Below are 15,362 nucleotides of genomic sequence, written 5' to 3'. Positions count from 1 at the left end.
GATGCCAGTGCTGCAGGCTGGAGCTCTAACTACAGTGTAAGCCCCCAAAGTAAGATTTTTTGGAAATTTTAAAAATGCATAGAATTAAAACTAAAAAACTGAAATTCATATAAAATTCTTTATGTTCTATTTTTTATGAAATGTAAAAAAAATAAGAAAAGCAAAATTTGTTACAAAGACAAATGAAATCACCACTCCTGCATTACATAAGTCCTTGGGATAGAAAGATGATTAAGTACCAAGTTCTTGTTTCTAAGAAGCAGGAACTCCAGGAAAATGGGGCAAATAGATGACTCTGGTAGAAATATTCCTATTAAGAAATGCCTATCAGATATATTTAAGGTCAAATATATCTTACTGATTATATAACTCAATACATTTTTTAAAAAAGACCAATTCTTACAAAAAAGAATGTAGAGCCTAATTGGTTTTTTGGACAGATGACATAGGGACAACAGCTAGGCAAGAATTTATGCTATCTTTGATCTAAGAGCCACAGACAGACTCTGACAAACATGGTTCATTTGACATTTATCCACATTCCTCCAACACAGTATACCAAAGACGAAAACTACTCAGTAGTTGGAGATGGACCAAAAAGATGAGAGAATATCCTATTAGGAAATGTTTTTCATGGATGTGTTTCTTTTGCTTGACTTCCTGTTTACTGTTGATTAGGATATTTACACAGAGATTCTAAGAGGGCAAACATTTAGTACATACCAAAAAAAGTTTATGAAGTTTAAAAATCAGAAAAGTATCATTTTTCATATCATTTCCATATATCTACTTAGTAAGATGTTTTAAGTAAGGGTCTACCTGTAGATTTAAAAATTGTAGATCTAAGGTAAAGCCACATACAGAGAGACAGCCCTTAGGATTGAGCTGGGAAGTTAATTCCAAGTATTGTACAAATAATCCAGGTACTACCATAGACATTTAGCCTGACCATGTCTAAGTTTCCTCTCTGATAAAACTACCCAGAAGAATTCAATTAAAAATATTTCCTTTGGAGAAAGATGACAATTGTAAAATGTAATATTTGCAAAACAGATTTTCTTTAGTATTAAATCCATAGTAATTGAAAAATATGTTGAGCTTCAAACCTCCCCCCACCTCCAATTCAAACCACTGCTTGAATAAACAGCCTTGCAAGTCAGTGAAATCATTTCAGTCTGACTCAAATTCTGAATAATTAGGATAAATATTTTAGTTTGCAAAGAATTTTATTCATGTATTTGTTATGCTTACACTAATTTGATTTCTAACAAATGTGAATCAATTTAACACTGAAAACACATGGGAAATAACTAGCCACTCTCAAACTTTTATTAACTGATCGCTGCCAAACTTATTGAATACACAAATATAAATGTAAAGTTGTATAAAATCTTCTTACGCATGTGGGATTGTAGTTTTGAAGATATCCAATGTGCAGTTACAAGTTTTATCCCAGATTTCCAGGGTAAATTTTTCACCATTCAGAATAACAACATTCTCTAAGCAGTTTGTACCAGATCGTGCTAACTGCTCATTGTCTAGAAAAGAAAAGAGCAATTCATCTATGTATTACCAGGGTCACATTTGACACTTCATGTCACTTATCTAGTATAGACCTACCTTGCTGCACACACCAGTAAAGCTGGGCAAAAATATCATCCAAAAGTACATCACTGAGTACTTCTAAATACTGGGTGAACACATCACAGATGGCATAAAGTGCATGGTTGCAAGTTGTTGTCATCCATTCAGCTTTCTGAGGGCAAAGAATGCATTAAATTAAGGCTGTACCATTAGACAACTATTAGAATTAAAATATTTAAAATATTTAAATATATGTAAAATATAAGGCTGTCAATGTTCCTTTCACACCATTTAATTCCCTTGGAAGTATTAAATTTACCTCAACTTAATACTTAATATCTCTTTCTTGTCATTATTACCTAGGTACAAAATAACTGAACTACTTTCTTCACTTTATTTTTATTACTCTGAACTTTCACTGCATCATCTCAATAATAACATTATCACGTCTAAAACAATATCCATGAAAAACAGCAGCTGGCCTTGCCAAAGAATATGATGGAACATGAAAGAAAATAAGAGAGATAAGAATTTATGTAAGTAGTTAGTACAGGTTTAAAACAAAATTGACTTGCTATATAAAATAGTAACTTATTTTCTCCAACACATAAAGGATAATTGAAGCACTTTGCTTTAACACTGTTATATGGAACAAAAATGGAAAAACTGTTAGGGCTCTATACATCCTTTTTTTTTTTTTTTTTTTTGTAGGTGTATCAGATTTTTTTTTCTGTTACCAATTTTTAAAAATATTTTAATAGAAAACTTTCATTTAATAAATATAAATTTCAAAAGTACAACTTTTGGATTATAGTGGTTCTTCCCCCCATAACCACCCTCCCACCTGCAAACCACCCCATCTCCTACTCCTTCTCCCATCCCATTCTTCATTAACATTCATTATTAATTATCTTTATATACAGAAGATCAACTCTTTACTAAGTAAAGATTTCAACAATTTGCACCCACACAGACACACAAAGTATAAAGCACTATTGGAAGACTAGTTTTACCGTTAATTCTCATTGTACAATACATTAAAAACAGAATTCCTACAAGGGAAGCAAGTACACAGTGACTCCTGTTGTTGATTTAACAATTGACACTCTTATTTATGATGTCAGTAATCTCCTGGACTCTATACTTCCTAAATTGTATGTGTCTGGTTTGTAGCACAGCACACAGAAATACATGAAACAAATTTTACTTGCTATTTTTTTTGCTCAATTCAGAATAAGAAGTCCTTATACAATACTAAAGAAAGTTCTTTGTGTTTTAAGGTTGTGGTAAGATCAAAATGTGGAAAAGAAAGAGTCCAACAAGAACACTGAAAGCAAGGGAATCATATCATGAACTGGGTGAACTCTATCCTCAAACAGTGTTCTTGTTTTTAAAGAAACACTACAACATTCTCATGCCTTAAAATTCTTCTAGGAATTCTTTTCTGTCCAATGTGCTTAATTAATCAAATGTATTGTGGAAAACATTAAGAACCTTTTAAAATGGTTAGTCTAAAAGAAAACGTTGTGTTCTCTTACCTCTGTCTGCTGTTCTGGCAATTTCATATTGTCAAAGATTCTAAAAACAATTCTAAATAAATCCTGCCACCAGTGTTTTTCGTAAGTGTTGCCATACGTTTTCATTATTTCAAACATCACTGTTAAACCCCTAAATTAACAAAACATAATTAGGAAAGCTATAATACAAAAAGGCATCCTCCTCCTAAAATAGTTTTCATGGTTCACAAAGCTACTAAAACCTGAAAGTTTAATCTTGTGTTTCACACATGATGTCGGGTTTTATAAAATTTAAGTTGCTTGCTGTATGTTAGAATCATTAGGACAGTTAAAAAACTCTGGTGGGATCAGTTTTGTGGCATAGCAGGTAAAGCCACCACCTGCAGCGCCGGCATCCCATATGGGTGCCAGTTCAAGTCCCGGCTGTTCCAGTTCTGATCCAGTTCTCTGCTATGGCCTGAAAAAGTAGTAGAAGATGGCCTAAGTCCTTGGGCCCCTGCAACCACATGGGAAACCCGGAAGAAGCTCCTGGCTTTCAATCCACCCAGCTATGGCCATTGTGGCCATTTGGGGAGTGAACCAGCGGATGAAAGACCTCTCTCTCTTTCTCTCTCTCTTTGCCTCTGTGTAACTCTGCCTTTCAAATAAATAAAAATCTTCAAAAAAATGATTCTGGCAAAAAATAAATAAATAAAATTTAAGTTGCAAAATAACAGGTCTCCTTAGGATATATCATGGAAGATCCCAAAGGCCTTGGTCTTAATTTTTTTAAAAAATTCACTTTTCCTCTATTCTCAACCTACCATTCTAGTATTTAAAAGATCTTTTCTTTGTATGCTACTTTTTGTTCAGGCCAAACAGAGTCATCCTTCAGTTTTGAAATGGTTTATTTTATAATATAATGAATCAACAGTTAAGAACAAAATTTTCTTTGTAAGGCTCCATAAGGACTGGTATTCCCTTCTAGCTCATTTGCTGTTATGCAATCTCCAAGCAAGTACATGCCTGGCATATTGTTAATGCTCAACAAATATCTGTTAAATGAATAACATTATAGTTATGAGGCTGGAGTTAAGGCTCAGTGGGTTAAGTTGCTGTCTGCAATGCTGGCATTCCATATGGCACGGGTTCAAGTCCCAGCTTCTTTGTTTCCAATCCAGCTCCCTACAAATGTGCCTGGGAAAGCAGCGAAAGATGGCTCAAGTCCTTGGGCCCCTGCCACCTAGATGGCAGACCTGGCTTTGGCTTGGTCCTTGTTGGCCTACCCTGGCCATTACAGCCTTTTGGGGAGTGAACCAGAGGACAGAAGATTTCTCTGTCTCTCCTTCTATCTCTGTAACTCTGCCTTTCAAATAAATAATATAAAAAACAAAAACAGTACAGTCATGTTCATTCCTATGGCAAGTTCACAAGAGTCTACTTGATCCCTAAAAGACATGACGTGTAAGAGTAGAAGAAACTCTATCACAAGAATTTCTGACAGGTAAAGATCCCTGCCAGAGTTCAACCACCAAGGCTAGATGCAGAAGTTCCACCTTTCAATGGAACAAGGCTCTCTCTTTTTCTAACTGTTGAGTTTAAAGTCCAAGCCCTTCCACTCCAAGCAACTGAATGCTACCTCCTATGGCTGGGAGGAAGGGGATGTAAGGAATCCTTTGCTTGCTTGCTTCTAAGTCACAAGCAGAGATCAATAGTTTCTAAGGACTTTTACTGCTGAAGATGTCCTATATCATTTTTGGGAGAATCAAATGTGAATACATGCGTAAGTTATACATTGTTAGGTGTTAAACAAGTCATAGTACTGCATTCTTAAATGTCTCTAAACAACAGGTTAAGTCTCTGCCTGAGACACCAGCATCCCATATGGCCACTGGTTTGATACCAGGCTGCCCCACTTCTAACCCAGCTCCCTAATGTGCCTGGGAAAGCGGTGGAAAATGGCCCTAGTGCTTGGACTCCGGTTGCTCTGGGTTCCTGGCTTTGGCCTGGCTGAACCCTGGCTGTTGTGGCCATTTGGGGAGTGAAGCAGCAGATCGAAAAGCTCGCTGTCTCTCCTCCTCTCTCTGTAACTTTGCCTTTAAAATAAATAAATTGTTAACAATTAACAGCTAATTAGGGCATAATCTGGAAAGAGGATATGGTGAGAAGCAAGACATCTCGGTCCTAGGCAAGGACAGACAACAAAGCAGGCAGATCCTCCATCAAATAGATGCTTGCAAAAAAGGATAAGGATAAGGTACTGAGTTTGTATTACTTGTACTGAGGTGACTGGACATCTGAATTGGGGGCTACCTTGAGTTTCAGTGAAGTTTTTTTTTTTTTTTTTTTTAAGATTTATTTATTTGAATCACAGAATTACAAAGGGAGACACAGAGGGAGGGAGAAACAGAAAAACAGACTGCGATCAATCATCCATCCTCTGGTTGGCAGTAATGGCTAAGGCTGGGCAAGGTTGAAGTCAGGAGCCTAGAACTTCATCCAGGTGTTCCATATAGGTGGCAGGGTCCCAAGCACTTGGACCATCTTCCACTGCTTTCCCAGGCAAAATAAGTAGGGAGCTGGATCAGAAGTGTAGCAGCTAGGTCTTAAAACAGCACTCATGGGATGCTGGCGACATAGGGAACGACTTAACCTGTTGTGCCACAATGCCAGCCACTAATTTTAAGTTCTTAACACATCTACTGATAAATAAGCCACCTACCTAGATAAAAAATAAAATGCTTCATAATGTTTTTATGATTAAATTTTATAACAAACACATGAGGTTCTGAGTTCTACTTTGGATTACTTAGCTATTTCGTAAGTATTTCTGTCATAACAAATGATGCTGTAAAAATGAAATATCTTTGGCTATTATCAAATTTAATCTCAGTGGAAAGTGGGTATGGTTTTGACACTAAATTTATATGATTGGGGCCAGTGCTGTGGTGCAGAGGGTTAATGCCCTGGCCTGAAGCGCCAGCATCCCATATGGGCGCCGGTTCTAGTCCCAGCTGCTCCTCTTCCAATCCAGCTCTCTGCTATGGCCTGGGATAGCAGTAGAAGATGGCCCAAGTGCTTGGGCCCCTGCACCCACACGGGAGACCTGGAAGAAGCTCCTGGCTTTGGATTAGTGCAGCTCTAGCGGTTGTAGCCATCTGGGGAGTGAACCACCAGATGGAAGACCTCTCTGTCTCTACCTCTCTCTGTAACTCTTTCAAATAAATAAATCTTTTTTTTTTTTTTGACAGGCAGAATGGACAGTGAAAGACAGAGAGAAAGGTCTTCCTTTTCCATTGGTTCACCCCCCAAATGGCCGCTACAGCCAGTGTGCTGCGGCCGGTGCACTGCGCTGATCCAAAGCCAGGAGCCAGGTGCTTCTCCTGGTCTCCCATGCGGGTGCAGGGCCCAAGGACTTGGGCCATCCTCTACTGCACTCCCGGGCCACAGCAGAGAGCTGGACTGGAAGAGGAGCAACCAGGACAGAATCCGGTGCCCCGACTGGGACTAGAACCCGAGGTGCCAGCGCCACAGGCGGAGGAGTAGCCTATTGAGCCACGACGCTGGCCTAAAATAAATCTTAAAAAAAAATTTCTATGATTACATGATGGGCTTAAATACTTGTTGAAAGGTATTAAGACACACAAGTTCATGCTATTCCAATTTGGCATCCAAATGTACAAGGGCAAGAAAGACTGCACTTATATGACATAAGAATACTGCACTGAATAGTTGTTCAACTATATTATCCACAAAAAGTTCTTCTGCAACTTGACTACATGTTCATATATATTTTTTATTGGGAATACATTTCTGAAAGAGTTCAAAACTGTTACTGATCAGGATTCAAAAAGAAATGGATGGTTCTTTACCTAAAATCCACTAAGGATGTGCATTTAAAAATTCTTCTATTATTCATCAAGAAGTAAAACTGGCACTAACTTCACTTTCTAACTGAAAAAATAGACATGTTCAAGGTATTAATTTAAAGGTAAAAGTAAAAGTAAACTATAATCAAATTCTAAGGAAAGCCATGCATTTCCATTTTTATTTTGTTTTATTTAACATGTTTTAAAATTCTATTATTATATTTTAAAATCTGCCTGCCTAATTTAATAATAATAGCACATGATTCATGCCTTTACTTTGAAATTGTGTTCACATAAGATTGATTCAATCTAAAATAAACCCTCCAAAATTTTAATTACAAATACTGATTGTTACCTGGTTCTTACATCTAATTTGCATCTGTTGATGATACAGGATAACTCAAAGAGAATTGGGAACCATCCTCTCACCCACACCCTGTCTTCAGGTGCCACATTCATATCGTCACTTGTGTATTCCTTGAAAGCCTTCAAGAAGAAAGGTTGGACTGTTAAAAGTATCACTTAACACCTTTATATTTAGTGTAATGTTTCTCAAAAATTTTAATGCTTTACAAATCAAAAGTGAGTACTTTAATGAAAAATGACTTAGAAAAAGATGGAGACTATACTGCCAACACAAATTACAGTTCCCTACAACCTGTGTTATGTTTTATGCATAAATACACACAGGAGCTCAAGGACTCCAAATATAAAATAATGATAAGGAGATGGAAATGTTATTTACTCTAATTTGATCAGTACTCATTGAAAACACTTACTGAAATACCACACTATCCCATGTAAATACATAAAATTATTCAGAGCTAATAAAAAAATTTTAAACATTAAAGAGATAGGAACATTAAAATGACTTGATCATTACACATATCAAATTATCATACTGAACCCTATGAATATATAATTAAAAGCATAATAAAAATTTTTAAAGAAAGCATTAGACTAGAATCCAAAAGTTGACCTTCAATTGTTACCAGCTCTCTGGATTATCAATCAGGTTAACTCCGGTTCCTATTTTTATCATTTAAAAGTTTATGATACCATACAGCTACATTAACCACACTGAAGAGGTATAAAAGTCAAACAAGGTGATATATGTAAAAAGTACTAAGAACTCCATAGCTCCATGTTTGTATGTAATAAAATCCTATTTCTAAACCTATGATGGATCACTTTTCCTTATACACAAGTTAAATGTGGTAGCCAGATTGACAGTTCAACCTTTTACCTAAGAGTTTCTATCTACACTCATTCACAATTAGTTAACTTCAGTACTGCAGAACATGGACAGACAAAATGCACTATAGAAAATGGTTGAAAATACAGACTGCAGTAAACTCTAGCTCTCTTTTACTAGCCTTGCCCACAAGGCACACATTTTTAAACTCCTCTATGCCTAAGTGTCCTTATCTGTATGGGGTATAACATTATCTGTTCCCTAAAGTTGTTATGAAAATTAGTAAATTAACACATGTGGAACACTGAGAAACATACTTGATGCTTTCAATAATAGCTATAATATGTAACTAGTATAACTCAGAATCAAGCTCAGATTATTTTTGGGTTCACTAAAAAATAAATGTTTCTTTCACCCTCAATTCCAAAACCAATTTGGATTCCAAGATGGAAAGAAATACTCAGCAAAATTTTGTTTACTAAATGACGCTATACCTGAGGTCTATCAGACACATATTTTGCACAATGGCGAATAAGTCGAATTGCTTCCATACTTGTATCTGGAAAAGCTGCATTGCACGCAAATTCAGACAAACACTTCACTGCGTCCTGGAAAGAATCAATAGTCGCTGGAAAGTGTTTTTCAAATACAAGGGCTAAAATAGAAAAAAAAAGTATCAAAATAACTATAACTTTTCAATCTATCAACAGGTAGATATAATGAATAGTTCTTAAAGGTTAAGGGCTTTGATACCCAACAAATATGGGGCCACATCTGTCTGTATCATTTAGTTGACTGCTCTAGATAGTGAGGCCAGTGAACTATGTTGTTTTGCTTAGACTATAGACATAGCTCCTAATAAAGAGACCAGCATTACATAAAATAATGAAAGAGCTTAGTATAACATTTAAGCAAACTAACTACAATAATGCCATGATTCTTCATGTGAACAATGATCATTATCATCTTGCTGCACAGACTTAACTTACAAGTTTAGTATTTCAGACAACCTTAGAGTCAAAGAAGGCTATGTCTGTATAGTGATACAATTAAAAAAAGTCAAAAAAGGCTTTGACTCCATGGCTCTGAATACCAACTCCATGGCTTACTACTTCTGCAACCTTAGGCAAATTACTTAACCTCTCTGGGTCTGAGTTTCCTAATGCATTAAAAAAAAAAAAAAGAGGACAATAAATTTACTCTGGTTCTGCATATAAAAACTGGTAAACCTTAAGCCCAAAGCAATCCCATAATCTTGACTATATTTGATTTATGTTCTGAACATATTAAGATTTTTTGCTTTTTTTACTTAAACACAGATGAAGAATACTCACTGACAATGTGCCCTGTTGTTTGAAATGCAAGTTCCACTATGCTTTCATCTTGATCAGATGCAGCTAGATGAAATACAGAGAAAATGTTCTTCCATCCAGACCGAATGTTAGCAGCTTGAGAATTAACCATCTGTGCTATACACCGCACAACCATATCTCGAATTGTTGGAGACCTAAAATATCAATATAATCGTTTGGATATGCACATAGATAAAACTAACCAGTTTTTTTTCCTTCTGTTTTACCCTTCTACAGACACTATAAAGGTTTTTCTGATAGTAAGCAATTTAACATATATAATACCTGTTCCGCTTCATTATATGTTCAAAAGGTCTTAAGAAATCCTTCTGGAATCTGAAATTAGCAAGCTCTCCTTTCTCTAAAAATTTCATTGACAATTGTCTCAAGGAATCTACTGCAAAAATAGCTACATCTTCATTAGGATTACAGCCAACCTGTAAAGGCAAAAAACCAAAAACCATAATCCTAATGTCAGCAGTGAAAATCCCTAATTCATTTTTGTCTCAGAAAAAGTACACAATTAATAGCATAGACTGGTAAAACCTAAGATTTTTCATAAAGGCACTAGGTTTGCTAAAATATTTCTCAACAAAAAATATGAATTTTTACTAAACTCTTAAAACCTTGAGCAGTTATTTCTAAAGAGCAGAATAGGATTCAACGTGTTTTCCAAATTTAATAATGAAAAAGTAATAAAGAATTGAGGACAGAACCCTCAATAAGACAATAGGGGAATTTTAAATAAAAGAAATGCTATAAATGTAAATAAAAACTGTAATTATTCAAATACCTTATTAAAATGATCTCCAATAACTTCCCAAATTCGGGACCACTGCAATCTTATTCTTCCCATGTTGTAATATGATATTTCAACTATTTTTTGCAGACTGAACATTCTTGGATGTGTGGTAGAAAGCAATTCATCCATAGACACAGCACATAGCCATCGGACGAAATCCACTATAATGTAAATACATTTACATTTTTTTGGCTCAATTTTAATTTTTCAGCCAACAATCCAGCTTGTAAGTAGACTAAATAAAAGTACCTACTTACCAATAGCATTTCCATCTAGTCTTGTAGATCCTGTGAAAATTCTAGGGAAAACAAAACACATTTAAAAGATTGACAGTTGTACCTCGTTTTATCAACTCAAAATTAAGTGGCCTGGAGTATTAGCCATTTTGAGCTGCTTTAAAGGAACAACAACAACAAAAAAATCAGGTAGCCATGTGAGTATTTTTCATCACATAGTTTAGCAATAAGTATAGATGGAATAATTCCCCTGCCCACTCTCACCCTGTATGTTGTCACTTTGTGTTCAATAATATTTAAAGTAAGTATATACTGTTGTAACTCTATTTGTAGATTCACAGAAACTAGATAGGCATACCTTATGAGATTCTAAGAATAAGAAAAGCATTAATTTGTAAAACTAATAATTGGCATGATATGAGACAGAAGATATTTCTGTTATTTTCCCATCTGCTAGCATGAAGTATCTGCTAGCAGATTCTTAAAATGAAAAATTATTTTTACAATGTATATTTGATTAGAAAATTCTTTTTTAATAAATTAAAAATTATTTAATATAACCTTGCAAAAAATCTCAGTGTAACCAAGAAGTTGTTAAATCACTTTCCTTAGGCCATTAAAATGTGTAGAGCTAAGCTTTGCCTACATTATGCTGCCCAGGTTTGCTTGGCCTTCTTTGTTGGGATCATTTTCTGTTTTTCAAAATCTCATGAAAGATTTTAGCATAAACATATTAGTTGTTTTTTAAAGTCAGCATTTTCACTGATGTTTTGGATTGGTAATCAGGTTTTGATGTGACTAATTCTCAAATAAAAATGCTTATAATAGGGTTTGCATGATAAAAAGGAAATCTTTAAGACAGGAGCAGGTCAAATATTAAACTTAAAGACAGTAGTAATAACAGTATTAAATACCAACCACAAGTTGGCTACTATTCTAATCACAAACACCCTGTGAAGTATATACTAATATAACTCCAATTTTACAAAATAGAAACTGAGGCAAAAGATATTTAATAACTTCCTCGAAGTCACAGAACAAGTAAAGTGCCAAAGCCAAGATTTAAGTCTTCAACCAGGACAGGCTGACTCTAGAGTCCGCCTGCTTAAGCACCTCAGACTTACCTGAGCAAAACAAGTACTAAAAATTTAAAAATATTCCAGTATCTTCCTATTACCACAATCTAAATGTTCCGAGTATACCATGATTTTTTAACCAAGTGCCCTTGAACATCTGTTGATGTGTCATGGCAATAAGTACAGGAAAAACGATGTTAAAAACTAACATGCTGACTCAAAAATCTGAGATCCTGCTGATGAACTATCTTACAGTTTTCTATTTTATTCTCATCAGTAGAATGAAGCAATAATTCAAAAAAATCTCGCAGAAGACACAACTGGTGGGTAGTAGGGGGAGAGGCATGGGGAAACAAAAGGTTTCATTTAATCAGGGGTTAAATTGGACTAAGAAAGCAAAATGATATAAACCCCACAAAACTCTGAATAAAAATGAAAACTGCTGTAACTATACTTCACAAATGTGACTAGTTGATTTCTGAAACTAGAGGTATTTCTCAAGGTAGGCAAAGGCTATAAACAAACCACACCACAGAGTCTAAATTAAATTAGGAAACAGAAAAAGCCACACGAGAAGATTTATTTTTAACCAAAAGCAACAAATGGATTGATTAGAGAGGGGTAAAGAACAGAGTGGAGATGGAGATCATATGCAACCACAGGGAAAGGAAGCAACAAGCTCTGAAGGTAGTGAAATGATGGACAACAAAGGCACCAAGAACAGAGAACTATCATCAGCAGACAGGCTCTGTAGACTCAGGGTGATGGCAGCAGGTAAGGGGAGCATGCATCCTGGGTAAGGGCATTCAAATTCCTACTCACTTTGGTAGCCTCTGAGGGGTCAGTCTATTTCTAGTAATGCTCCACTAAAGATAAGCCATAGGGTAGAGCACAGCAGTCTGTGGAAGCATTTAAAGTTAAGCCTTAATATACTAAGGCAGAACAGAGCTATGTTTCACAAAATCAGTCTAAGAAATGGATTCTACATTTCCTGTATGAAAAGCAAAGGACAGAAACATGACAATTTTGTTTGCTAATATTAAAAGACATGCCCTAGAAAAGCATGAAGGGAGAAAAACTAGTAAGATTACTGCTTCATCCACATTATGATATCAAAGCAACAAAAAAAAAGTTGCCAAACTTTTTGCAGATTTTTGTATCAAATTTGTAAATTGCATACAACCCACAAGCAGCCTAAATCTATCTGTAAAAGGTTTTTTTCACAGTAAACATATCTGAGGAAATACTTATTTCTTAGACCTAAGTGAAAGATACTATGAGTAAAGTAGTTGAGATGAACTGTAGATATTTTCTGACGCTTGATAGAATGTTCCAAACTGTGAGCTAGCCAATATAAAGCTGTATCTCATATAATAAAAAATATAATGCCAAGTAACCTTTTTAGCTTTTAGAAGTAAATAATTTCTGAACAAAGTCTATCACCTACATGGGTTAGTAAAATTTATTAAAAATGGACTACACCTAGAAAATTCTATCTTAGCAAAATGCTGGAGAATTAGGTACTCCAAATTAGAGTTCAATATTCTCCTAATTCTAATGGTACAATCTTCCTAATTTAAAAAAATGAAGAAAATTTTGTCACTGTAAACCTTTTAATAGCATCACCTTTTTCCCCTAAAGGTTAACAGAAGCTAAGGAGGATTAAATCTCAGAAGGTTTTGAAAAGTTTTTTCTTGTTTAGTTCCTATGCTTCTAATAGATTATAGTATTCAGAACAACAGGCCTAAGGGTAGGAAAATGACTTGTTTGTTGAGCAGGTTACAGAACTCTCTAGAATAATGCCTGGCAATATTTTCACTACTGTTTTGGCTCCCACCGCTATGTCACTGAGTTAAGCCTATGAATCAGAATTGGAATACAACATACAAAAATAAATTCAAATACTCTGAATGAAATACGTAAGAAATTTCATGAGGAAGTGAAATATCCCACACAAGAATATAATCTTATAATAAATCAAAGATATAAACCTTGAATCCTTTTATTATAAGCTAAAACAAATATGAGTGTCTTACATAAAATTAGGTCACTGGCTTTATTTGTGGAAGTATCTGATAATGATGAGCTGGTAAGGTACTAACAGAATTTGTGCTAAGCCTCTGAAATAACAAAAACCTTTCAAAGTTTTTGTTTTTCAATCTGAAAAAACAGAGTGCTTCCATCTGCTAGTTCACTCTCTATATGCCTAGAACAGCTGAGGCTCAGAGCCAGGAACTCAATCCAGGAATCCAGGTCTCCTATACAGCTGACAGGGACCTAACTACTGAAGCCCAACACCTGCTGCTTCCCAGGGTCTGCATTATTAACAGGGAGCTGCAATCTGGAAGTGGAGACAGGATACGAACCCAAGTACTCCAATATAGGATACTGCTGTCTACACCACCAGGCCAAACACTTGCCCCTCAAATAGCATAAATTCTTAAAATAGGGAGGCATGAAATTTGCTGAAATGAATGATATGTTTCCTTGTAACAAACACTAGATAGTAGGGTAAATTAGAACCGGTATGGTCACATGAAGTATACATGGAAACAGAAAGAGAAGGTAAAATGCTTACTCTTGTCTGAGTAGGTTCTCATAAAACTTCAATAAATTTTCATAATGACAGTGAAGATGATTTCCTGGAAGGTAAGAAAATCACCTGGAAGAAAGCTAGCCTGGTAACAAAAGGACAGCTATTTCACAACTCTGAATTGTACACGCAGGCAGAAAGGTAAGTGAAGTTGAATGGCACACCCAGGTATTGGGCATTTGGCCTAGCATTAAGATGCCCACATCTCACACTGGAGTGCATGTGTTTGATTCTTGGCTCTGACTCATGACTTCAGCTTCCTGCCTTGGGAGGAAGCAGCAATAGCAGAAGTCATTGAGTACTTGCCACTCATATAGGACAGCTGGATGGAATTCCCAGCTCCCAGCTCTGACCCCTGCCCAACTCTGGCCACTGTGGGTTTTTGGGGAGTGAACCAGCAGATGGGAGCACCCTCTCTTTCAAAACAAAAACTAAACAAAAAACCATAACCAAAGATACAGCGTGTACATCCTGACCTCATTTCTCAAAATTCTCTAGGAATGAAAGAACAAAGTAATTATCACAAAAACAAGACTAGCCTGGTTATTAGAATGAGCAACTTATTTAATCTTTTTTGTTTTGCTTTCCCCATTTGTAAACTGAGATAAACTATATTCACCTTATGAGACTACTGGAAGGACTAAATGAAGTGATGCATGTAACAAACTTTGGAAAGTGCCTCACAAATGGCTACCTTCACATTACATAGTAGGTGTATGACACACAGTCTTTCTTCAGTCTAGACAACAATAAAGACAAACGAACTCCCTCCCTAAAAATGTATAGCAAATACACACGAAGAATTCTTTTCAAGGACAAAATGCAAGGCAAATATACTCTCAGGGTTAGTAGCCACTCAACACTGTTGTTACGTATGTACTCATAGTAAAAAGTTTTATCTGAAGCAAAGTAAAATAATGGATAAGCATGAGTCTCCAGGCCACTAAAAAAAAAAAAAAAAAAAGACTATAGTATATATTAGATTTTTGAAAGTTTCCATCAAAAGTGGTTTAAAAAATACTAATGTCAGTGTTATAAAATGCTAAGTTTCTATTCTGTGGGTATTTATCTGGAGAAAGCTTATCTTCAAAAAACACTGTAAGTTACTGTTTTATATACTGGGCATTTTAAAATTTGAAATATGTATTTCATAGCAAAA

General features: G+C 35.5%; 1 protein-coding gene across 2 annotated transcripts in view; it reads right to left on the bottom strand.

Moving 5' to 3' along the window:
- ARFGEF1 (ADP ribosylation factor guanine nucleotide exchange factor 1) overlaps positions 1 to 15,362 on the bottom strand; it is a 149,910-nt gene that overhangs the window by 23,558 nt on the left and 110,990 nt on the right. For both annotated transcript variants that reach the window (XM_062188387.1, XM_062188385.1), the window contains exons 24-32: positions 10,556 to 10,596; positions 10,290 to 10,459; positions 9,782 to 9,933; positions 9,479 to 9,651; positions 8,639 to 8,799; positions 7,305 to 7,435; positions 3,123 to 3,252; positions 1,621 to 1,756; positions 1,400 to 1,538 (exon numbers count right to left, since the gene is read on the bottom strand). In XM_062188387.1, coding sequence (XP_062044371.1) covers positions 1,400 to 1,538; positions 1,621 to 1,756; positions 3,123 to 3,252; positions 7,305 to 7,435; positions 8,639 to 8,799; positions 9,479 to 9,651; positions 9,782 to 9,933; positions 10,290 to 10,459; positions 10,556 to 10,596 — 1,233 coding nt within the window. The remainder of the gene's footprint in view (positions 1 to 1,399; positions 1,539 to 1,620; positions 1,757 to 3,122; positions 3,253 to 7,304; positions 7,436 to 8,638; positions 8,800 to 9,478; positions 9,652 to 9,781; positions 9,934 to 10,289; positions 10,460 to 10,555; positions 10,597 to 15,362) is intronic.

The sequence above is a fragment of the Lepus europaeus genome, chromosome 4, assembly GCF_033115175.1.
Source record: "Lepus europaeus isolate LE1 chromosome 4, mLepTim1.pri, whole genome shotgun sequence".
Lineage (NCBI taxonomy): Eukaryota > Metazoa > Chordata > Mammalia > Lagomorpha > Leporidae > Lepus > Lepus europaeus.
The sequence above is the reverse complement of the archived record's forward strand: the minus strand, read 5'-3'. Positions and strand labels throughout refer to the sequence as shown.